Here is a 24,881-nt window from a genome sequence, read left to right as displayed (position 1 = left end):
TCTGAGTGGTCAGCCAATAGTTGATATACAGGCATGAAACTTTAATCATAATGGCACGGTTCCCTATATTTGCCATTTTGCTTTAAGTAAAACAACTGAGATAGACCTCATGTATTTGGGTACCCAAGCACTTTTATGATGTATTTTTGTATTTAAATATTTTATATGAAGTAGCATATAGATTTTAATATAATATTTGTGTGTGTGTGTGCAAAGTATTTTGTATTTCAATTCCTTTTTGCACAATTTTAGTACCTTAAATGCTTTAAAAAACAATCCTATATTTGGACAAATGGTATTTTAGCAGAGACATAGTCTTGACAACAACAAAAACTGAGCTAATTATGAGGCAGTTCATCTAAAACCATGGCAATCTTGTAATACAAACTGAAAAACAAAAGGGAAAAATAAGGGTTTTCCTCTGTGGTGGAATAAATACGTAATTTCAGACTAGCTTATGTTGAAAAGATTTTTAAATTCACTCTGCTAGATCTTGATCAATGAAAACAATACTGGACATGTCTGAGCACTGATACTGCCTTCTGAGGCTGGCTAAATACTAGGGAAAGAAAACCAAAGGAAATATTCTTTCTAACTATCCTCATAATTATTTTGAGTGTGTTTGAAACATGGAATGAATATGTGATCAACTATTTTCAAATTTTATCCCTTTTTGTGGTCTTAATTAAGAATCTGTTCTGTCATCAACAGGCACAACCTAATTCTTCAAAATTAACAAATTGGGCACAAGTTTTTCTCTGACTGGACACTTAATGTATTTCACTGAAGTCACTTCAACTTGTAGGTTTCAAAGTCAGGAATAAGATGCAATGCATCAAGCTCACTGACAAATAGTATCCAAAAAGCAAGTTTATATTACGCATAGGGTAGGTAATAGCTTACCAATGCTAATAAAGAATAAAAATAACAAAATCAATTAAAATTGAAACTGCGGTATATCAATCTTTCTGCTGTCCCTTCTAGAAATGGTTAATTTAAAATGGTTCTTGAGACCGTTGCTGTTTCTCTTATATAAAACTCCCCATGAAAACCTGATTTACCTCTCTCTTCCATCTCAGATTATCTGCAGGGAACTGAAAGTAACATCTGAAGTACAGAGTTTGCAAAGGAATTAAACATGTTCTTATCAGACCTCAGTCAGACACCAAAATCTATCCAAAGAACAGAGATTACTGATGAAAATTTTTCTGTAAGTAGGTCAGTGAGAAATTTAGTATCTCCCTACAAAAACGTCATTATAATAAAAGGAGCCTAAAGGGGCAAAGTCTGTTTATTCTGTTAGCCTGCAATTATTTCCTGAGCAAAATGGTATTATTTTGTCAGTACTGTAAATGAGGATGGCCAGACGTTAACTTGCTAGTTATGACCTTCAATTGAGTATATTTAGATGAAGTGGAAATCTGCTTTTCTGTGCCTCAGTTTTATCATGATTATTGTCGGGGTTTTTTCTAAAGGTTCAAAAATATATGAAACTCAAATTTCCCAAAATCCAAAGAATAGGATAGAAAAGGAGCTGTGTGACAAAAAATGGTTTTGTCTGTAGAGTTGTTTTTTGTGTAGAGCTCTGTATACTGCTCATTCCAATGAAATATATTTGCTATAGCCAATGCTTTTACGATGTTTTCTTGGAGATATTTAGAAATTTGGGTGACAGACAGAAAATGCTTAGAGTTTCCTATTAAAAATATCTCTGCTTGTGGAGTCAGAAGTGAAAGCTGAAACAGCAGCTAGAGACTTAATGGACTACTAAATGATCTGTGACATATAGGAAGGAATAGCTACAGTGGCTTGGAAATTGGCTTCATTTTTCGAGTTCATCGGTAGGGATGGTTACAGCTCCAAACCCCAAAGTTCTAAGTGGACAAAGTGTCAAATACTGTCCTTAGATTCATGGGTACAAATGTAAAAGCTCTTGGAATATTGCTGCTATAGAATTGTTGGATTCCTGGTACACCTGGTCTTTAACTGCAAATTTATGACTGTTAGCAGAAGAAAAAAATTTTTGATCTCTTTTTAATGTCTTCAAATATCACAGATATTACCAGGCCTGGAGAGAGAACTCTTACAGAACAGAAAAGGCTTGCTTAGTAATTGCAAGAAAAAAAAGCAAGGGCTTCTCCTTCCGTAGAGTCAGAAGTGATGAGTGTTGAAATGAAAAGGGAATTCTGTGTGTGTGTGTGTGTGTTCTGCACTGGGGCGGGAGAGTGAGAGAGAGGGACGGTACCAGGTTCATTCTGGATCTTGATAAGAGAGGCCTGACAACAAATGGCTTAATAAAATATCAGCTTTAATAAGGCAGAATAAGATGAGGAATACAGATACCAAATAAATCTTACTCCCTTAAAATGCTGGGGACTGTGTGTTCGTGCAGCATCAGATTAATCCCTGGATGGATTTCTCCACTCATGAGAAAGTCTTGCTACACTTTTAGATAAAGGAAAGGCCACGCTGGTGGTGTAATCACCAGGACTGAGTGGGAGCTGCTTACAGGCTTCTCCGTTACAATGAGGTGGCTGCGTCTGTCCTTTAGCCAAGGGATTTGTGCAGCATGACACAGGCCTGAAGGCCCCGCTGGACAGCCTGCTGTGGGGACTGCAGGGGAACTGTTATGTGGCTCACTAGCTCCTTGATGTACAATGGTGTCGTGGTCAGGATCACTATAATATTAGAAACATTATAAATAGAACATTGTGTGGTCCTTAATTTCCGGAGGGCATTGCCCGGTTCTTGCTCGCAGATTAAATTTATTGCATACCCTCCTTCATCCACTAATTCCACCTACTCCCTCTTACTGAAAATACTATCTGAATGACTCTGCTGCCTGTGTAGGCTCGTCATCACTCTCCAGCACCAAAGTGGCAATTGTCTCTACAAGGGAAAGCAGTAGCCCAGAGGTAACATATACTGCGTGCATCATAATCCTCAAAGTAGAATGTATCGGACATGATACAACTCTTTGAAAGGGGCAGTATGGTATTTTTAATTATTGACATGATGCCTTTATTCTAAATTGCATTGAGCAGATGACTGTAATGTGATTTTAACATGTCCAGAAAGGTAAATTTTGCAATTAAAACCCCAAAAATTACTTACATAAGCATTTTCATGTAACAGACCATATGTTAGAATAATAGTATGTAAAGCAGATGATACGCAGTCGAAAAGACTCAAAACTTTTTTTTGAAGTATATAAATAACTCAGGATTCTCATAAAGGTTACCATGTGTGTCTTCTTATATCTTTAAAACAACAAATACTTTGTAGTCCAGAGGGCTTTCCATGGTTTCACAACTCTAGAAATGACTCATGCTTCAGTAAGAAGGGTTCTGTTCCTGTGAAGCAGCAGACATTTCGTATGCATAACTTCCACTCTCTGATTTGAGCACATCAGTAACAATGGGGATGCACTTTTTTCACTAGATCCTGCTGTACCTACAACTGTACTCCTTAAACATTTCCATAATTACTGAATCTCCCTGCTTATCCTTTTGGAAAACTACTCAAAAAAAGTGTGTATATATTCTCTCTCCATTCTTTTTCAAGGGAAACAGGAGGAGAGAGGCATGAAATACCCATTTCCAAAAGCATGATGAATAATTGTAATATCTGTATGTTAATTGTAACATTTAAAATAATGTTGTCTTCTAGATAGTTATGAAGGTTTAATGTAAACTTCAGCTAAAATAACTGAAAGCAATTTCAAAATAACTTTGAAAAACACTTTCTGAAATACCTGTCTCAAAAGGATTACTTATGGTGAGAAATGTCTGCTAAGATTGGCACAATAGAAATCATTTGAGGTTTAGAACTTAAATTGTAAGAAAACCTTTTAGTAAAAAGAACACTAAGATTTTATTTGTCTTGTGTTAAGTAGCTAGAGTTTATAAATCATTAATTCCTCTTGATGCAGACACTAAGGGCTTCACTCGTCAGTGACTATTCCCTCAGTGCTGCAGCTTTTGGTTCTGGCACAGATCTTGATTTTGCAACTGAAACATATGGTACAAATGTATTTGTTGCCAGAACACTTAATTAATTAAGCCATCATTCATTCAAGATTAAGTGTGAAGAGTACCTGTATAGATGACATGCTTAGTGCAAGTGTTTCTTACTATGGAATTAGTAGTGTTTGTTTGAAAACTCTCAGTCACAGCATCAATAGTTGCAAATAGAACCAGTGTGTTGGAAGTTGTGAGACTGGAAAGCATTTCTGAATATACCAAGCCTTTCTCTGCAGCAGTCAAGAGACTGAATATGAGCACTGCAAGCATTTGTAAGGATTGCTCTTCCTTTAGCAGAAAGCATTCTATACTTCTCTCATTCTGATAGTACTGATTAGTGTTTTTTTTATTATTCTTAAATTTTAGCAAGTGAAGTTTGGCATATGTCTTTACAAAAACCCGAGATGACAAGTGATTCTGCTTAGAATTGTCCTTTCCAGCCTTTCTTCAGTATTGCTTTGAACTTCATTCATGCCCTAGTTAGCCTCTATGGCTTTGTTAACATTTTGAGATTAGATTGAGCTAGATCACTTCTATGAAGCAGTGGCTTTATTAAGCTTCTGTTTGCTCCATTTGCAACAACTTTATCAAATTAGGCAGAGTTCTTACAAAGTTGTCCCCATCTCAGTCAGTTCAGGATATAAATTTTTTTATTTTACATATATAATCCTTGTCATATAACAAAGCGTTAGCATATCTCTCTGTATAGCATAAAATAATTGCCAAGAACTTAGGGCCTTAGAAACAATGGAGATTGCAATACAAAGAAGTCTGCAAAAATGCTGTAGGTTGTTTGGCATTCTGCATATTATTTTGCCTGGGAGATTTCTAATAGCCATAAAGGCATGTTTGAACAACCTTAGTATCGTGGCAGATTTTAGTTTCATTTATACCAGCTGCAGAAACAGTTGGAAGGTGATTTTGAAATTTCTTTAGGATTTTGAATGCTTTTATTACCACCTGACTCCAAGTAATTTTGTTGTTAGTATCAAGAAAAAACAAACATATTTTAAAAACATTCCAAAAGAGAAATGACCAGAAAGTTTCAGCTCCTAGGGAAAGAAATCTTTCTAATATGAGTTGTTCTGCATCAGTTTTCTCCCAAGTATAATAATCAGTTGAAATCTTTGATTGCAGTGGGATCAGCTAATGCTAAGACACCTCTGCAAGCTGCAATGGAAGCAGAAGATAGCTCATCAAATTCTATGGTAACAGCTTTCACCCAGTATTGTGTAATAGCTACAATCCTTTGGGCCTGTAAGAGAGATACTGCATAGACTGAATCCTGAACAGGTCTCCCCTTTGAAGAGAATGGCCTTTTTAGTTCAGTAATGGGTTGTCTTATAACTGCCAAAAGGTTCTTTCACTACATTTTAGTCTTTGGATGCTTATACTGCAGAGTTCAGGAATAAACAATAACCTAATTAGCAAGGCAGCCTATTACTAGTTCATTCTATTATTCTTCTGTTGTGCTCTATCTCTATAAGAAAAAAGCAAGGGCTCATAGGGAAAATACTTTTTTCTGTAATGATCATGGTTATTTATTTTTCATTGCCTTCAACAGCTGTCAATGTATTGTTTGCATTAAGAACCATCAATGAATCTCAACTGATTTTTATCCTTTCCTTATCCCTTTTGAGAATCATTTGCAGGGTCTCCAAGATTACTCCTACTCAGCAGACAATGGAGAAGTGCAGACAGTCAAATCAGTTCCAGAATACTCCAATCTTCTTTCCTTTCTTACATATACCTTTCTCTTCGTTGTTTGTATATCCCTGTCACAAAAATATATCAGAGCAGGGTGTCCATACCTTCCTTATACATGGAGAAATAAAGGACACTGCTTAGTTTTGGAAAGTTTTGGAAAGAAGGGGCTTTCTTCCTGGTGGTTTATTATCTTCTGGAAGCTAAATGTGGCATTGACCTGGAAGGTCATTTACCATCTAAAAATGGTACTGTCTAATTTGTTCCTTATTTGTCTGTGGTAGTAATTTTTCCTGGGGAAAAATAAATATCTTTGCATACTCACGTGTAGTGACACAATTTGTACAAGAATCCTTTCTCCATGAACTCACACATAATGCTCATGGTTCTCTGCAAAAACTTTTTTATTTTACACTGTGGTAGAAGGATGAACACAGAGATTTCCCATCTAATTCATATTCAGGAAAGGGATTTTATTGTTGGCTTGGTAGGCTTCACCAGGGCAAAAGAACACTTCTCTGAAACAATCTGAACAGTGCCAGGACAATCATAGATCACAATAAGATCATGCCTTTAGTTGTTAGGTCACATGGCCTGTACATGCACTGGTGGCTGGTAACATCCTACATTTAATTTATGCATTATAATTAGGTGTTAGAGAATGAATACAGCTGATAGATAGTAATCTTAAAATCTCTCAGCTGGTAGGGGGATCCACTACAAATATGTAGCAATGTCAGTAAGGATGGCTTCTTTGTTGCAAAAGAGGGGCATCTTCTAGTAAATGTTGCTAGGCAAAATTGGAGTGCTGTTCTGTATCCATACACTGATGATCAGAACAATGATTTTTGGGTGAATTGCACCATCATAGTGCACTGCATGAGCAACCAGGGAGCTGCTAGATCCATCCATTATGTAATGACTCCATCTATGGAATTGTTGTGCTTGCCATAAAATAATTGTTACAATCCATTATCTTCAGGATCTTCAAAATATGCTGCCACATCTTCTTAACAGATACTTCTCTGAATATCTAAATATGCAATTGTATTGACAGTATTATTGACCAAAGATTATTCTGTGGTTGATAACATAGAGAAATACAAAGATTTCCTCTCTAGAAGGGAAGAGCATCTGAGTTGGTAGGGAGATGTCTTTTTAATTCCATGCATTGTAGATCTATGGTTATCTACCAATACCCTTATTTTGCTGTGATTAAGAAAAAGCAGTGCCTGAGTCACCACAGTCACTCCATTCTGGCTTGAACAGTATCAGTACCTGGAATTCAGGAGCTTGCAAGCACCTATTCTCATCATTCTGCCTTTCTTCCCCACATTGATCATTCAGACCAATAGACACATGCATCATTCAGGCCTCAGTTTTCATACAGGGAAGTGTAATAACATATTTGACTATTTAAACATACAGAACATTTTGATTCAGGGTAGGAAACAGTCCGTAACCTTTACATGTGCTACAAAATGGAAGTGGTTTCACTTCAGGAGGAATCCATCTTCTGTGAGGGCTTTGTTTTTCAGTACTCTAGAATTAATGTTACTGGAAACTCATGAGCCTAGTATACATCCAGCAGCTATTTCAGCACTTCATTCACTGTGGTTGGTGGATTTACACTGGTTGCATGTAAATTCTCTTCATCCTACTGTGATTATCAGACTTCCATTTTATATAGAAGAGTTAACTCAGACTTGGAATATTAATGTGATTCTTCACAGTGTTACTTGTTTGACATAACAATTTCGTTGTTGCATACAGAAGACAGAGAGCCCGTACGTGGGTTTGACTCTATTTACAGTCCTTTGTAAGATAGAAGAGATACTCTACATTTCTTTCAAAAGTTCAGATATTCATTTAAACCTGTTTATTCACCTAATTGTCCAGTGGTCATTTGTCCAAAAGTAAAACATTTACTGATCTTTAAGAGTATGTTTTGTAGACAGATATCTGTCAGGAATGACAGAATAATCCTGAACTGGACACAGAGAGAGAATAACTGAGATTCCATCCAGGCCCATTTTCGTATATTCTTTAGAATTTCATGAACTAGACTTCCCCAGGGAAACTTCTGTGGATAGAAGTGACTTTTGCTGTTTCCGTTAGGGGTATTCTTTAGATGACCTAAGTAAGTCTGGTCTTTGCAATGCTGCATGTGCTTTTGCTAAAATACACTCATAGTTTTGGCATCTCATTCAACTGTCTGGCTTAATAAAGCTATACAGCAATTTTGCTTGGATTAGGCTTGCAAAATGCTTCTTCTCTTTTTATGGTATATTGATTGTAAGTTACCAGAACTGGCACACATATAGAGAAATATTCAGTAAAGACAAAATTGTTGTTTTCTGGGTAATTTCACCTTGTTCTTACAGTGGGTGTATTCATATGCTGCTATGTGAGATTTCTTTTATAGTACCCGTAGCCATTGTATTTTAGCTCTTCCCTGGCTCTTCTTCAATCTGTGGCAATCTCAGGACCCTCCATGTCAAAACATTAATCAATCTCTAGGATAGTCAGCTCTTGCTACTCTCCAGAGTAACGATAGCCAGTAGCATGATATCATCTAGACGTGCATGCTCTATGAGAAAACAGTATTTTCTGTTTGTTGCTGCTTTGATCTCAGCTCTTTTAGGTTGTTATATGCAGTTCCTTTGATTCCTTTCTGTACTTTGGTGAGGGTACCAGGTTGCTCTCTCTGGTTAAATACACTCATGTTCTCATACCTCGCAGCTCATAGGTTCCTAACAGAGCTGATCAGGATGCATTGAATTGTTCATGACTGGATGGTCTTGGAAAACCACTGCATTATAGTAGTTCCTTCTCCCCTTTTGAGCTCTTAAATTCTTACTCCTGCTTGTGTCTATGAAAGTGGCACACCTGGTGACAGTTTTCTCAGGCAACTTATGAAGTGTATGGGTCCTTATGGCTGACATTTTACATATCACCTTTATAAGGCCAGGGCATCTGTTCTTCAGTCATCCAAAATTCCTTCTTGAAGTAGTGCCAGAGTTCCAGAGTAGCCAGGCAATTAGTCCTCCAGTACTCATTTCCAGATCTTGTGGTTCTTTGTGGAATTTTATACTTCACATTCTTGATTTCATAAGGACTTTATCATTTCTCTTCAGAGGTCCAAGTCTTTTACTTTGTTTCTTTGCTCGTTGCACTGTGGGAATATCCAGAAGTTCAGCTGACTTCACACAACTATTGTTCAGATGGCTTTCTGGCTCTGTGTGGACTTGAGGAACTTCCCCCCCACGGCCAAAGCAAATTCTATTAGATCTCTGGGCAAACTTAGTGTCTGTATTGTATGGTATTTGGACATTTGCCGTACGGCCACCTGGAGATCTGTCTTTGCTTTCACCTGGCATTATGTTAGTCTAATAGTATCCAGGGCTGTTTCAGCCTTCTGTGGAGTGATGCTGCAGTTGTATGTGGGAGTCCTCAGGCCTTCTGGGTGGTAAAAGGCAAAGGTAACTGTTCAGAGTGAGTCGTTGCGGGAATGTACATGCAGACTCAAAGAAGAAAGGTTACTGGTCAGTAACTGGTGTTCTTTGAGAGGTATAGTCTGCATGTACATTAGTCTCCTACCTGCCTTTCCCCTCTTTCTGAATCTCTTTCAGGTTTGATTGTGCATTTAAGAGGAACTGAAGTGGTGGCGGATGCACTCTGCCCTGTATGTCATGCCTCAAGCAGGAAGAGGGGAGGAGCTAGAGCGCCCCTCCCGGGACACTCCAGGGCAGGCCACCAGCCCACCCACTCTTAGAGTATATGTATGGACTAAATATCTCAAAGTACAGCAGCCGTTCGTTGGTAGGTAAATTTTCTTTACTGTATTTTCACAAGTAAAGCAGTAGATTTTATTTTAAAACCAGTTTCGTTCATTGACTCTCTGGATGATATGCATGAACAACACACACATGGGGGAATTTATACCACAAACTGCATTACACTGAGTAGTTCCCTGTCTCTCTAGTGGTTTCATCTCTTGTCTTCTGGCCCCCCGTCCTAACCTGTGTTAGATACTTGAATATTTTCACTCTGTTCAATTTGTCATTTCCACTGCAAGCTTCACCAAAAATTGAAATTATATAAGTTGTAATATTATTTAAAAAGTAAAAGGAAATGATGTCTTACACAATTGTAGCTAAGTGTATGAAGTAACATGTAAAATTGTATTTACTATTAGAAAATGAAGCTAGAAACTGAACTGGGTTCTGTAAGAGTCAATTATATTTTTACAATCATATTGTTATTTAAAACTTCATAGTTATGGAAAAGCAAACATTCAAGTTTAAACATTTTTTCCAGAGCTGGGTTCCTCGTGTTTTTTTTTTAATCACAGAAGCCTTGTAGTCATTTTTTAATCCATTGCACTTCTTGTCCATTAAACAGAACAAGTAGACACAGGGTATAATGTGGCTTAAACTGGAGATGTAGTTGTCTTGGCATGCAAATACATACGTACAAATTCTGCAAGTGGTTATTTTCAAGTATAGTTTCTAAGAAGTGCAGGTTATGTGAGTTGAGAGCTATTACAGAAATATGATTCTTACATGTTTGTACTTGGAGTTCTCTGAGACATATCGCCTTTGCATATATGACGGACATGCGTTTACCAGTTTCTTAGAGTTGAAGCAGTTAGTGTTGTCTTGGCAGCTCAAAGAAATTTACAGTTGGTTTTCTGTGGCTTTGCCATTTCCATGTTTTCAGTGAGATTAAGACGTTGCTTATCTGGGCTTAGCTACAGCCAGCAAAGTTCGGTGAAACTTCTGATCTGTGGTGCATGAGATACATGTGCTATAGATGTGCATACACATAGATAAAATATTGAAAAAGACTCTAGTTTTAGAAAGTTACTGACTTGTGTGTAATATCAAGTTGCCTTTTCACATTCTGAGAAGAAAACCCAAAGTAAACAGTCTTTTAAACAACCTTAGATGAACATTAATGTATGCAAAGGGGAAGAAAATGTGGAAAAAGCCATCTTGTTCTGCACAGTTAATCTGAAGTTTATGGCTCCAAAACCAAGCATTTATATTGTGTGAAACAGGTCTTTGAAGTGCTGCTTTAATTAAAAAAAAAAGAGAGAAAATTTCTGTTTATCTATTATTAGTGAGCAGTACTGGATTAATTTAGTTGGTTTTATGCTTTTTTCCTTTTCATTCCAATTGCTATTTTAGCTTGTGTTGTTTTAGGAATAATCGAAGGAATTAGATGTCAAGATTCTCACTGGGATAAACAATGCTGGCAAGGAGGCATGATGTTTTTCTTTAATTTTTAATTGGTTTCAAATAAATTCTTAAGAAAAACATAGAGTTTTTATAACTACTGTAATATTTATTTTAGTAAGTAAACATATTTTAGAGAGAGGTCTTTTACGCATGACAGAAATGAGACACATTGAACTTTGGTGCTTTTGTTAGTACATTTTTATTATGTAAAGATGAACATATGTGCATATGTGCCCACACACATATATATATCTGCCAAATTCAGAGTGGACAGGAGAGTTGTTTCAAGAAACAGACATGTTTGGAAAATACCCAATTCTGACTCTTCTGACAGCTCTAAGTTCCATCCCTCCCTCCAGGCATCTGAGGAAAACTATTATGCTGGTGTGACTGATCCTTTCCAGTGAGTAGTTGTGATTTCAAGACCTTAGCATACACTCTAGGAGGGTATCAGTGGTACCAACGGCAGATGGGAGCAGATTTTCATACAGAAGGAAACAAGTCTTGTGCCTTGCTGCACATATAGACTCATATATGTTTGCATCTGATCTAGACCTCCTTGTAGATTTTAATTCAATTCATTAAATCATACAATAAAATCACAATTTTTCCTGTGTATGCTAAGACTAATATGTCAAGGTAGTTAGCTTGAATTAAGAATCCCTCTTTTGTCTTTCTGAGAGGAAATCAACACAAAACATTTAAAACTGCACTTTTATTTTGTGGAGTCAATCTTGTAGGTGGCTTATACTGTCTTTATCTTTCTCCAGCGTAATAGTTAGAAATTTTTTTGCCAGTCTCAGCCCTTAAAAAGCAGACAGCTTCAGTGCTGGCACTGCCACTACTGGTGGTTTGACCAGCAAAAACTCTTCAGTGTTTGCACATATCTCTGCTTGACTTGCCCTGGTCATTTGCATAGGTGAACTCTGTTGAGCATTGCACTTCAGTGCCTACTTTCTTTTTTCCTGTTTTAGGGATAATTATCATGAATAGTAGCTTTTAGGAGATGTGAAGTACTTTTTTAAAAAAAGGTTACATTACAGGCTGCATAGGTATGTTGAACCATGAAATATTTGATAGTTGCAGTTTATTTCAAATGGAAAATGCCTATAATTAAATTTCCATTTAAAAAGTAAGCCGTTTTATAGAGTACATTTTTATTGCTTTCTTCCTTTAGTTTTGCATTTCAGTAAAATAGTTGCATTTTTACGACTTCTTTTAATAGATTAATTTAGTGTTTAGTAAAACAACAATGCAAAATGACTGTGATGCTGAAAACTGCAAATATATCTGTAGAATCTTCAAAAGACTACTAACTATGCTCAGTAAAATCCCAAAAGACTAAAAGGTCTATCTAGACACATTGAGATACGTACTTGCATTTCATCCAAGTATTTTGACTACAGTGGTTACACTCAGAACATAATCCTAACATTTCTCTTACTTTCTGCCTTTTGTTGGTGGGGAAAGAAAAAAAGGGGTGGAGGTAACACAAAATGTTGAGCATATTTTCCTGGTATTTTAGCATTTCATTTTCTGATATTCTTAAATCATTTTGAGATTGTTTACTTGCAAAATTGTTGCTCCACACATGAGTATCTTCATGCCTCTACATTTCAGCAAAGCTTTCAAGCAATAAGAGAAAGATTGTGAGCATAAGAAATAAAACTTTCACAAGAAATAGGGCAAAAAATATTAAATTCATTGCAAGAATACATTAACATTTCTAAGGCCTTCCTTCTTTTTCAAACTGAATGTTGAACTCAGCTCTTTATCTTTCCTTCACTGCCTTTGCTTTATCGGTATTCATGTTCTTGCATGGTCCTCAGTACCGGATTTTCCTTTTTAAATTAATAGACAAGCTGTGGTCAGCTGAATAGAGAAGATTCAAACTCCTAAATAATACAACAATGAGGAACCGTTGGGTTACTTTTACGTTTTCTTTTTCTTTCTTCCTGCTTTGTATTTTTGTGTGCTGTGACATAAATTTCTGATTCATGCAGTTATGTATGCTCTCTCATGCCATAATATTAGGGATAATCTTTAGTGAACTGGGGTCTGGAGTAGTTCAAGCCACGTGATGAAGTAAAGGTTGTTATGAGATCTTAATGTGCCAATTCCTATATTGCTGGAACTCAGTGGTCAAAATGACATCCAGTTTTCCTAGCAAATCTGCAACTATGCAGACTTTCTCTTCTTTCATATGTTTTCCCATATACTCAGTCACTATAGTTTCTTCATTATGATGATGTTAGATAATCGTAAATGAAAATGATCTCAGGCACCTTTTTAGCTCTTAGCATGAGACCACTAAGTGTGAAAGAAAATTAAATTTATATTTAATGTGGCTTTTTATACAACAGTTCTTATTTGACTTGGATTGCTAAGGAAAGTTATCACTATAGCTTTAAGAACATACTGTTATATGTTTTTTCCTTGCATTTTGTAACATACTGTCCTGGAGTAAACAGGATTTATTCGCAAATATAGAAGTTATATCATTTTACAAAGCTTGTAGTTTTGAGAAGATCTGTGCTGGAGAGCACAGACTTTTGCATTTCTAAGCACTATCAGTAGTTTTTCCCAGAAGCCACAATGATCTTTTCAGTCATGTAAAGTTGTTTTGAGAACAACTGGATAGAATGCATGTCTGTAAAACAGCTTATACTAACTTACTTCTGTTTCAAAGTCCAATGGAAATAGATGTATATTGTTTCATAATTAAATTTGCATATTTAACATTTGTATTTGTTCAGCAATTTAAATTAAATTTTAAAATATTTTAAATGGCCCTTCATATGTGATTAGTGGTGCATGTAAGGAGAAATAACTTCAAGTTTGCCTGTGCTAGAAAAATTTGGTGTGTGCCAAAATACCAAACATCTTTGTTACCTGTAGAATTACTTAACCAGTTTCAATAGTGAATATAGAATGAAAGAATTCTGTATGGCTTCTTTATGAAAACCTGCCTGTTTATATTCTTCTTAGCATTTCCCTATTCTTTCCTAATGAATGTTTTAAATGGTAACAGTGTACATGCCATATTCCAATGGTTAAGGTGTATGAAAAGTATGCATATATATTAGGAATTCTTTTTACAATCCTTGTATTATGAAGTAAGTGGCATATTGATAAGAAAAAAGGTATACATGTTAATTCCAGGAATAAGCACCATAATATTGATTTGGAGGATTGTATTCCAATAATTTCAGATGCATAAACATGTGGGAGGGTTATCACACTCCCATAGCAAAGTGATGGCAAAAATAGGATGAAAAGAAAGACAAGAAATACCACAGGACTGTAGCATCATAGGAAAGAAACAATCCTCAAAACCTCTGCTCTTCAGTGTAGGCATTTAGTCTGATCCATGGTGACCATTTTTGTGTGCTTTGTAGTACTTCTGCTCCAGTTAAGGGCATTACTCATAGTGTCAATAGCTATGTGGAAGAGCAGCATACAGTAGCAGTAAGAGGACTGGAGGAGTCTTGCCACCTTTCTGAAGTTTAAATTCCTGGATAACTGCCTGCTTTATAATACGGTGTCAACGAATGGATGCCTCTGTCACTCTGAAAAGGAAATAATTAATTATACATGTAGAACTGCTCTACTCCATTATTTAAGTGAAGCAGCAATCAAGATCAGAAATGTAGAGTGCCCATGATTGTAATAAGGCTTTATTGCAAGACACTGCAAAAATTTCCTAAGATAAGTAACCCACAAACCTCAGTTATCTCCAAAGATCAGGGAACTGTTCCTGTCATTCCAGAAAGGAATCCCTATTTGTTTCTCCTGTTCACTTACTTACAGAGATTAGAGGATGGTACATTAATGGAGTTACAAAATACCCCACTTTGCTAACCATGACCATTGTTCATTCTGTGAGCAGGTTTGGGCGGGGGGGCGGGGGGGGGGGGGGGGGGGCATTAGTCCACAGAAATGATTAGTAAGAAACAGTTACTAGAAACACAACAAGTACTTCATGATAAACATGAATAGCCACTGGAAAACCCTACCAAATTAAATTATGATGTATTTCCTCTCTCTCGAATCCTTCAGATGAAAGCTGGGTGGCTTAGTGAAGAGATGCTTGAGTCCTAGAATTTGTTTTAAATACTGGAGGAACTGACCAAAATTTTGTGACTTGCCCGTTGCAACTTAGGCTAATGGCAGTTTTGCGTCTTGGACGTTGAGATGCTTAACTTACCTCCGCAGAAGGAAATATGTCTGTAAGTCTTACAGCCATTCACTGACTGAAATGTCAGGTAGCACTAGCTTAGGTGTGGTGCCACAAGAATAGATCTGTACAGCTTTTGGACTTAGTGTCTTAATGTGCCTGTATGAATTTGCAAACATGTATCTGTGGTAAACATAGGGTGTCTGCACTGTGCCACACACTGTAGGCATTCTTTCCATGAGTTAATGATCTTTATTGGCCTTAAAGACAATGAATTTACATATGAAAGACTAAGAACTCAGCGAAAGAATGAGGCAAGATTTTTCTGCACTGGTGAAATCAACACTGGTCATGAGAAAATTCAAACAGATCATAAGCATAAGTTTTTGATGAGCAGTGTTGTAAGTGAAATAATTTCAAGATTGGGCAGTGCATAGGAAGTCCAACAAGTACTTCCGAATTGGGAGAGAGAGGGGGCTGATTGAAACAAGAGCTCTTTGGAGCAAGAGATGGAAATAAATTGTATGTTAGAGCCAAGGATTTCTTACCTATTTAAATGAGAGAAATTTAAATGTATTTAAAAGAGAAAATACAAAGAAATAAGTAGGGAGGACAGGGCACCAGATCTAATCTAAAGCTTGAGGAGACAGCTGGGCTGACATTTTATTTCTGTGCAGCAGAAAAACATAATTAATATAATTATTCTAGGACTTCAGTAAAATCTGAACAGGTTAGGATCACAGTTATGTGCTTTTGAAGTAAAAATGTGTCTCGAGGAACTGACTGTAATGACTTCATTTCTCCTTGTCTACCTTGACACTAGAAAATAACTGATAAAGCCTATTTTAGGATATTAGTTGTTAAAAATATTTAGCTATTAATTACTTTTTTTTTTTTTTTTCTGGATGTCTGTAGTTTTGTTCTGGCTTTTTAAGATTTGGTAGTAATTTTACAGTACTGTTTTCAGAGCCAGATACTGTATTTTGTATCCATCAGCATAATTGCACTGACTTGAATGGAGTGACAGTGATTTACATAACCTGTTGACTTAGTCTCATTTTACCTTGAAAGCTTATCATCAATGAAATGGTAGAAGAGAAGAAGATGCCGAAAAATTATTTAATGAAATTTTCTCTGTGTGAAAAGTTATATAATAATTTTGTTTGTATAGCATCAGTAAAGCCAAATATCAGGTCCCTGATCTAGAGGAATTCTCATCTGAAGACACAGCAAATTCAGTTCTGTGCAAAGCCAGTGGAGAATCTAGCTGGACTGCTGGCAGCAGCAAAGTGAATAGGAGTAGCCTTTTGTCTTCAATTGATCAGGGTGGTGCTTCCTTTTCTAGATTCTTAAAATGTCAATGAGACTGTTTTGTGGGGTAGAGTTTTGTGGGCTAGAGAGAAAGTAAATAAGCTGAGTATCAGTCTCAGGTATTTCTCCATGGTTTGAAAAGATCTAAGTGGTACGATTTACACTTCTAAAATACAATGAAACACAAACTTACTGCCTCGTAGTCAAAGGTCTTCTTACTGAAAGCTTATGTTTCTTTGCTATAACTAGAACTTGGTAGACAATTATATGTCTGCCTAAGTACACTGATGTGTACTTAGCAGTAATAGGCATTTAATTACTGCTCAGTTTATTTGAAGAGTTAGGGTGTATACTGATTTCTTCAGCTTTTTGTAGGCTATCACGTGACTTTTTTTTCCCTGTTAACTGGAGTATTACTGAACTGTAGCAAAATGAGAACCAAGGAAGGATTTATTTTCTCTGTAAAACCAGTTGGATTTTAGCGGGGTTTATTTTATCCAAAGACAAATGCTTCATTAAAAAAAACCCACAAAATCTCTCCCTTCTGTTTTATACTGACAATTTTTTATTGGTGATAATAATTTTTTAAAATATATGCAACATTAAGCTCTAACTTTGCAAAACACTGTTTTTACACTGAACTTCTCTCAGGTATTCTCTGAAATTTGTAGCTGTTCAAAGTCAAGACATATGTGTTTCTAAATGATAAAATAGAGAAGATGCCACCTCTTTAAAATAATTTTTCTGATGAATATCTATGTTATTGAAACAAACAATTTTAAGAATTAAAATGCTTTTTCCTACCATAATTCACGTTTTTTTCAAAACAAAGTCAAAAGTCAGACTTAACAGGTAATTTATGTACGGGTCTGAGACTTTATGTGTGTTCTTTTCTCGAGCTTATTTGAAATGTTCATATTACCAGAAACTTCTGGTAATTTACAGTGCGCCTAAGTAGAGTGCTGTCCTCCAAATAGGGAGATTAAAAAGATTAATGTCATTTCAATAAAGACAAGAGCTAACACAAAAGGGGAAGTGGAAGGAATGAGTAAAGAAAGGAGAAATAAAGACGGAACTTTTGGCTTTGCCACTTCTTCAAGTAATCCTTGGATACATTTGCATGATGAGGCTTGCAGGCAGACACAAGTTCATTCTACCTGCAATTTGGAAGAAGCTGTATATGAGCTTTCTCCTAAATGGAAGTTACATAGGAGTGCTAAGCCTGCAGAACATACACCTGAGTTTTAATCTAAATTGGTAGTACTTTTTAAAATGTTCTGGACAGTTTTATGACCATGATCAGTGTTTTAAGCTTTTTTCATCAGTATATTGCTCAGATCAAATTTTATGATAAATAATAAGTTTCTAGCCAATGGTCACCAAAACAGTTCGTTCATCCCCAATATAATACTCCAGAAACATAAATGTGCCCTAAACTTTTTCAAAGAATGAGGTTTCTTTACTAGAATAAGGATAGCTGTCTAAGTAATTGACCTGACTTATTTCTGCAGATGGGTACTTTACTGTGTAATACATGAGTGTGCTTCATGTAACACAGCTAATTCTGAGCTCCAAGCAGGCATTCTGCTGCTGTGCTAGCCCACAGTAGAGTATGAAGGATAAGTGATACAATCATATTGAGACTAAATAAATTTTCTGCTTATGTCAATTTTTTATTACCGTTTGAAAATTAGTTTAAATATCATTTAAAAAATGAATGCAAATAAAATTAAACACTTCTCTAGTATCGTGAGTTCTCCAGTATTGTAAGTCATTGAATTTACATGACAGATTTATTAAGCTTTCTTAGTCCAGCCTTGGAATTGGTATACACAGTCCTATTGAGATGTTGTAGGAAATGTAAAGATGATTATGGATAGTATTTTGTGTTCCTGCGTCAGGTGTGTTATTGCATCTTTTAGTAGATAAGCTTACAAATGCATGGTTCTTGCTTTTTTCAGGCTATTAAAAAGCGGAGCACAGAAACCAAAGTTGCTGTAATAAGAATCAACCATGTAATCTGAATTAAATGCACATACTCTATTAACATGTGTCAAAGCATTATATTTATATCTTAAAATCAAAATAGACAGTGATATAAATTAATATCTGTGAATTCTTGTTTTCCATTTCAGGTCAAGAAATGGAGAACAGAATTTCAGTTTCCATTTCCAAAAATGTTATGATGAATACTTGAATTACTCTGTCATGTGTTGGTTATAAATAGTGGTTTAAAATCGTTGTATAAAAAGCCATGAGTGATTTTACATTTCCCTGTATTTATTGTGTGTGTGTCTGTTTTTAAGACATTTCAAGTCTTCAGGTGTTTTCTGAGTTAACGATATCCTATGTATTACTTGTTAGATCTGACAGGATTCATGTTCTCTTTCAGGAGACGCTGATAGATTGGTGTGATGAAAAGGAACTTAATTTGATTTTAACAACTGGAGGAACAGGGTTTGCACCACGAGATGTCACTCCAGAGGTGAGATAGTCCTGGAATAAGAAAAATCTGCCCTTTGGTGTAGAACTGTATGAGTTTGGGGGAGGGGAGTGATATTTTTTTGAAATTCCCTCTGTAAATTTACTTTGCAGTATCTCTGGACAGGTCAAGTGATACACAACTTGGAAGCAGAAAAAGCAATAGGGAATATAGCACAAAAAGAATTACTGTGACCTTGGGTTCTGCCCCAAAATGATTTTCAAACTAAAATGTGGCATAGTATAATAGATTTCCAGTCCCATTACAAAACAAAATTCTAACATCTTTTTCTTGTAGTTTTCCTTAGCACTACAGTACAACACTGCTAAGCAAAAACTCATGTGGCTTTTGCTGTCTCCCGGACAAGGAAAACTGGGATAAGAGAGATCCCTTAATTCTCCCTTGCAGGCTCCCTGCATTGACAGCTACTGCATTATAGGTTAGAGTGTGAGAGGCAGATAATAGGGGGGAAAAATTCTGTACAAAGCTGCTGTTGCTTTGCTTGACACCACATTGCCAAAAAAAGCTAAACAGGCACAGAGATGGAGGTAGCCTGCACCAGTAAATGTTGCACAGGAAATCTGGTTACATTCCACTTATAAGGAGCTAAGGTAAGGAGAAAAAAAAAAGGAAACTTAACCTAATAACCTCATGGCTGTGAGCTGTAATATGAAATGACTGTGTGATTGCTGTTGAAGTATTTTGGTATTTATGGTTCCAAATAAGATTAATATGAACTTTTAAAATCACATAGGTTTTTTGTTTGCTTATGTTCGCTAAAGGGCAGAATTAAAATTGAGCGCCTGAAGTGTTTATTTCCATAATTTAACATATTTAGATTTCTCTTAAGTACTCATAAGTTTTCGGTTGCTTAGACTTTCAACTTAGAGTTGATTTGAGCTCATTATAACATGCCTACAATGCTTTTTACTTAAAAATGTTCCATCAACCCTGGCTGCAGTTTAACTTTTTTCCATTAGGAATCTAAAAATATTTTTTAATTTATTGTATAACATTTATGTAACTAAAAAAACATGTAAAGAAAATGCTCCTGTACATTACTTCTGATTTTTTAGATTATATACTAGAAGCCTTACGTGACTAAAACCTAAGGGTCTGTGTATCAGAAAATGGGAACAGTATAAGATGACCACAGTGTGCTAGCTAGTGAAACTGAATTTGCAGATGATTCACTGTGCTAAAGCAACACAAAAGTGAAAAGTGTGTTGGTTGAATTGGTCTCTTTCTTGCAAACTAACTTAATGGTATTGAAGGCTGTATTCCCAGCACTGTGTAAAAGGAGGGCTGAATTTCTGCTTCAGTTTTCCTGATTTATTACCTTTATGCAGCGTCGAGCCTAGGCAGTAGCGCCAGAGGAAGCATTGCAACCAGTGCCAAAAATTAGCCACAGATTCTCAAGCAGTATTTGGGACAAGAGATAAACAAATGAGAACTCTGCACATAAACACCTAGTATTTTCCTTACATTGCTTCATTGCTGTTACTCAAACTAATCATTTAAGATGTGGTGATGATTTGTTTGATTAGTTTTGATGTTACAGTGAGCCATTTTAAAAATCATCTGAGTTGTTGAAGTGTCTTTAGACTTGTACTGAAGAAAAAATGCATTTTTTTAAAACATAATAGATGTGCAAGACTTTGGTTGGTTATAACAGAATTAAGTGTTCTGACTGTCGAATTATTCCCATACTTAAAAAGAATTTATATAGGACAGTATTTACTCACTTTTCACTCATTTAAGTTGGATTAACTTGCAAGACTAAACTTAAATCCCAGTGGAGAGATTGAATCCCAGTTTTTGTTACAAAGTAGCAATGATAAGGTTTGTTCTTATGATAGGGTTTATTAGATCATTCATTCAAACAAATGTTTTTAAGGGAAGAAAATTAGTTTGCCAGTATGTGTCATAACAAAAACATATGAAGAAGCATAAACTTTGGCCCCATATTTTATGTCTTTTGGGTCAATGAGAGAACCAATTAAAAATGGAAAATTCATTATGTCAACATGAAATGTACAATAGCAAGCCTTCAGGAAAACTTGCATTGATGTAGGAGATGGTTTTAATCTCTTCCATGTATGGTTTTTGTCCAACATGCTCTCCTCTTATTACTGAACTGATAATGAAATGATGTGATCATGACATTGTGCTATTGAGCTGTCATCTTTAAGGCATGATTTTAAAACTGGTAATAATTGAATCTGATACTGGAAGACATTTTAATGTTTTTCCTGAGAGTAGGGAGAGTAGTCCCTCGGGTCATATTTCAGATGGAATGATTCAGTCCTGCTTCTCCTTAATCCTCCTGTACTTTCAATTACAAAACACATTTTTCTGCTTTCTTTTCTGAGCATAGATACATAATTGCTATTGTACTGTACAAGATAAAGCTAGTTTCTGAGAGTATTTACAGCCCAAAGAATTAATGTTAATTGAATTATGTAATTATTGATTAAATTGAAATTAAGTGCCTAGCATAAATTATCTATTAAAAATAACTTCTTGAAACTTCAGAAATTTATGATTAAGTTTAAAAAAGAAATTCCTCAGTTTCCCCACTCACTTTGCCCTTTGAACACTATATCGGAATCATACCAGGTTATTGCAGTTGTTTCTATGATGTGTAATGACTTTTTTTCTTATAATGGAATAGATGATTTTACGGTTATTCACAATATCTGATTTTCCTTACCTGTCTCTGGTCCCTAAATTTAGAGCCTCAGTCTAGTCAGTGGGTGGGGTGAAGCTTTCGAATTAGTTACTATGATTCACATTTTGAGGGGCAAGGATCAATTGAATTAAGCAGCGTGAATATCCTTCACCTTCTTGTCTATGTGACTAGAAGTGATGAAATGCATGTGGATATTTAAAACTCAAATTTCACCCAATGGATGGCTGAATTTGAAGGAAACTGTCTTGCAGATGTTATTAGTGAATGCTGCAATTCATCTATTATTGCAGTTGATGGTAGTTCGCATTTGGACTAAAAGCAAAGTGTAGGCTTAATTTTCTACATACAACCACTTATTTTTTTACCATCTTATTTTGCCTGTAATTTATGGGGGTGGTGTTTAAATCCATACTGGAAATGCTCATACAGTCTGCTTGTTGATTTAAAAAGTGTCTGTTGCTGGACAGAGATCAGGGCTTTACATATGGCCAAAGTTAAGTTATTTTGGGAACTCTTTTATATTTCCAGACGCAAACCTTTTTTCCGTGGAACTACAATACTTGAGTGGTAGACAGTTATGGTTCTTACAGAATGTTAATGATAATACGCGTTAGCTTTTGTGAAAATATTTAAATAATGTGGCAGCATTTTTATCTATCACTAGGTATCCTTTGATATAGAAATGTGTTCTATTGCTGTTGGTCAATACAAGGGAGAAGGGAAAAATGTCATGTATACAGGTGCTCTGCACAGTTATCTTCTGTCTTCTCTGTTTTTACATTTATTCTTATGCAAAATTGTGGATCCAAAAAATTCATTTGTCTGCCCCAACAGAGTCTTCTAGCTGTTTTCTTATCCCTAGTGTGGCTCACAAGTCTTGTTTGCCCCACCCCCCCCCCCCCCCACCCCGAGACTAATTTTATGTACTTAGATAATAGCAATAGAAGTCAACTTATTGTGCCTCAACTGATCCTTGAGCATCCTTGAGCTCTGTCGCTATGTGTATTCACAGATAGTTCAGCTACACTACAGGTAATTGTCAGCCCTGAAATTTTAAGATAAGACTTTAGAAGAAGCATAGAAGAGCTCTCTTCCATCATGTAAAACCAGACAGATGTTTCCTTACAGTCTTCCTCCTTTTCCAATGCTCTGGAAAAATTATTAATGCTCCTTTTGGTTCTGGCTGATTATATTCTTCAATATTTATAGATTGTTTTTAAATGTATTTAGACACATACTTGTTTTCATTTAATCTGATAATATATGCATATTTGTTTATTCTTTCATCAAAGTTCTCTAGTCCATGAAAAGAAATTGTTCTCTGGAACTCCCTCCTATTTGTCAGCATTTTTCTGAAAAAAAAACATGCTCAGAATGAACAAAATACTCCAAACCTAGCCACACAAAAGCCATGTCTGGAGAGAAGAAATTCTCTATTCTGCTGTGGTATAAAGTCTTTGCGTGTTCAATTCAAAATTGCACCAGCATTTTTATAATTATCACCAATTGCAAATTTCCTGTCACCTGGCTTTTCCCAGTTAACTAAGGTATCTTTCACTATTGCTGTTTCATAAGTTTTTCCTTAGAATGTAGTGTGAATTTTTCTTCAAATTCCATTTTATTTCTACAGGCTATTTTAATGTCCGTATCCTTTCATTTCTCTGTCCCAAGTAGTGTTGACAACCCTCCTAATCTCTGTTATTTGTGATTTTCATGTGTTCTGTCTGTCTGTCTGTTTGCTGTCCCTTCAACTTTGTTAATGAAATAAGATGCTTGTGACACAACAGGGTATGTCATGTTATAGCCATACTCTCACAGCAACACATGTTCCCCCCCAGATAACCCAAATCCAGGGAGACATTTCAAATAACAACTTCCATTTAATGGGCAATAATTCAAACTAAAATAATATGTAGGTTTTTTCCTCCTCCCTGGTTCACATAGTGCCTTTCCAGAGCAACAGGATTTCTAGTATTGTTCATTGTGGATATGGGAGTACTTCTGTTCTTCTTCAGCAGTATTCAACTGTTCTTAAGTGCCATACCAAAAACATCTTAGTGTTGTGACTGGTCCAAAAGAAACTCATCTTCTTTTTACAAATTGCCACTTCAGAATGGCTCCATAGTGAGGAGGAATGAAGTCTTCATCTCACATGGGACATTAGTCATTTTGTGGTAGGAGTACTATGAAATTGTACAACCTCTAATTACCTGGGCTGTTGTTTCAATTTTTCACTCTTCAGTGTTCAAGGTACCCACCAATTTAATAACCTTTTTCAGCATTTATTTTTGTAGTCTATTTTAAGACTGTAGTTTTCCATATCTCTTAATGGAGGTCTCGCTCCCTGTTACGTTTGACTTCTGTGTAGAGCTATTGTATAATGAAGTGTGCTGTGTATGTATGATGTCTGATCCTGTAACTTGCCATCAGACCTTTTGAGAACTATTGTTCTCTGTATTTCTTAGAAAATTATGTTTCCAACCCAGCTTGCTCCTAAAGGGTCTGAACTATGAAACCTTGCCAGGTGCATCTAGGCAACAAATATGCTTAAATGGAATAGACTGCTCTGTAACAGACTCCTTCCAAATTCTGCGCTACTCTGTTATAAGTTTATTAGCAGCTAAGGTACTGTTCCCTTTTTCTTAGTCCTCCAGACAGTTCCTAGCTTATATCATTAGGTCTTTATCCAGTCTGCTTTAATTTTTCAATGATACTTATTATTTGAAATGCTGTATTTGCTATTATAAAAATGCAAATATATTTGTGTGCCTTAATTAAAAATTCTATAATTAGATTTTAAATCTTGTATTTGGAAGGCATGTGATTATAGCAGAATCGATATATTTAGTTGCAGAACACTTTTCACTAAACAACTATTACCAGTTTCTTTGAGAAGCAGCAGTATAGAGATTATTTGCACTACACAGTACACCGTTCAGGTTACAGAAGTATCTGTGTCTTGGGAAATGCCAAACTGATTTAGATGACTTATGAAGTGCTAAAAAGTGCGCTTTCTCTTCTCTTGTTTGAGTTGCTCAGGAAAACTTGGTAACACGCCAGCATCACTGAAGAGCTTGGTTGTGCTATCATCAACTGCAGTTGCTGCATGGAAACACCTGTGAGCTGCCAGGACAGCTATAGTGAGAAATGTCAGAGAGAAGGAAGCCAGGTCCCATTTCAGCTCCATTTACTCAAATATCAGAGGTTACACAAAAAAAGAAAGAAGCCCCTCACCCCACCCCAAACCCCC

At 36.0% G+C, this 24,881-nt stretch overlaps 1 protein-coding gene across 8 annotated transcripts in view; it reads left to right on the top strand.

Annotated features, from left to right (window-relative positions):
* Nucleotides 1–24,881, top strand: part of GPHN (gephyrin) — a 314,644-nt gene that overhangs the window by 144,860 nt on the left and 144,903 nt on the right. For all 8 annotated transcript variants that reach the window (XM_075713210.1, XM_075713207.1, XM_075713208.1 and 5 more), the window contains exon 4: nucleotides 18,850–18,942. In XM_075713210.1, the coding sequence (XP_075569325.1) occupies nucleotides 18,850–18,942 (93 nt within the window). The remainder of the gene's footprint in view (nucleotides 1–18,849; nucleotides 18,943–24,881) is intronic.

The sequence above is a fragment of the Pelecanus crispus genome, chromosome 6 (assembly GCF_030463565.1).
Source record: "Pelecanus crispus isolate bPelCri1 chromosome 6, bPelCri1.pri, whole genome shotgun sequence".
Classification (NCBI taxonomy): Eukaryota; Metazoa; Chordata; class Aves; order Pelecaniformes; family Pelecanidae; genus Pelecanus; species Pelecanus crispus.
Note: the sequence above shows the minus strand (reverse complement) of the source record. Positions and strands in the feature narration are given on the sequence as shown.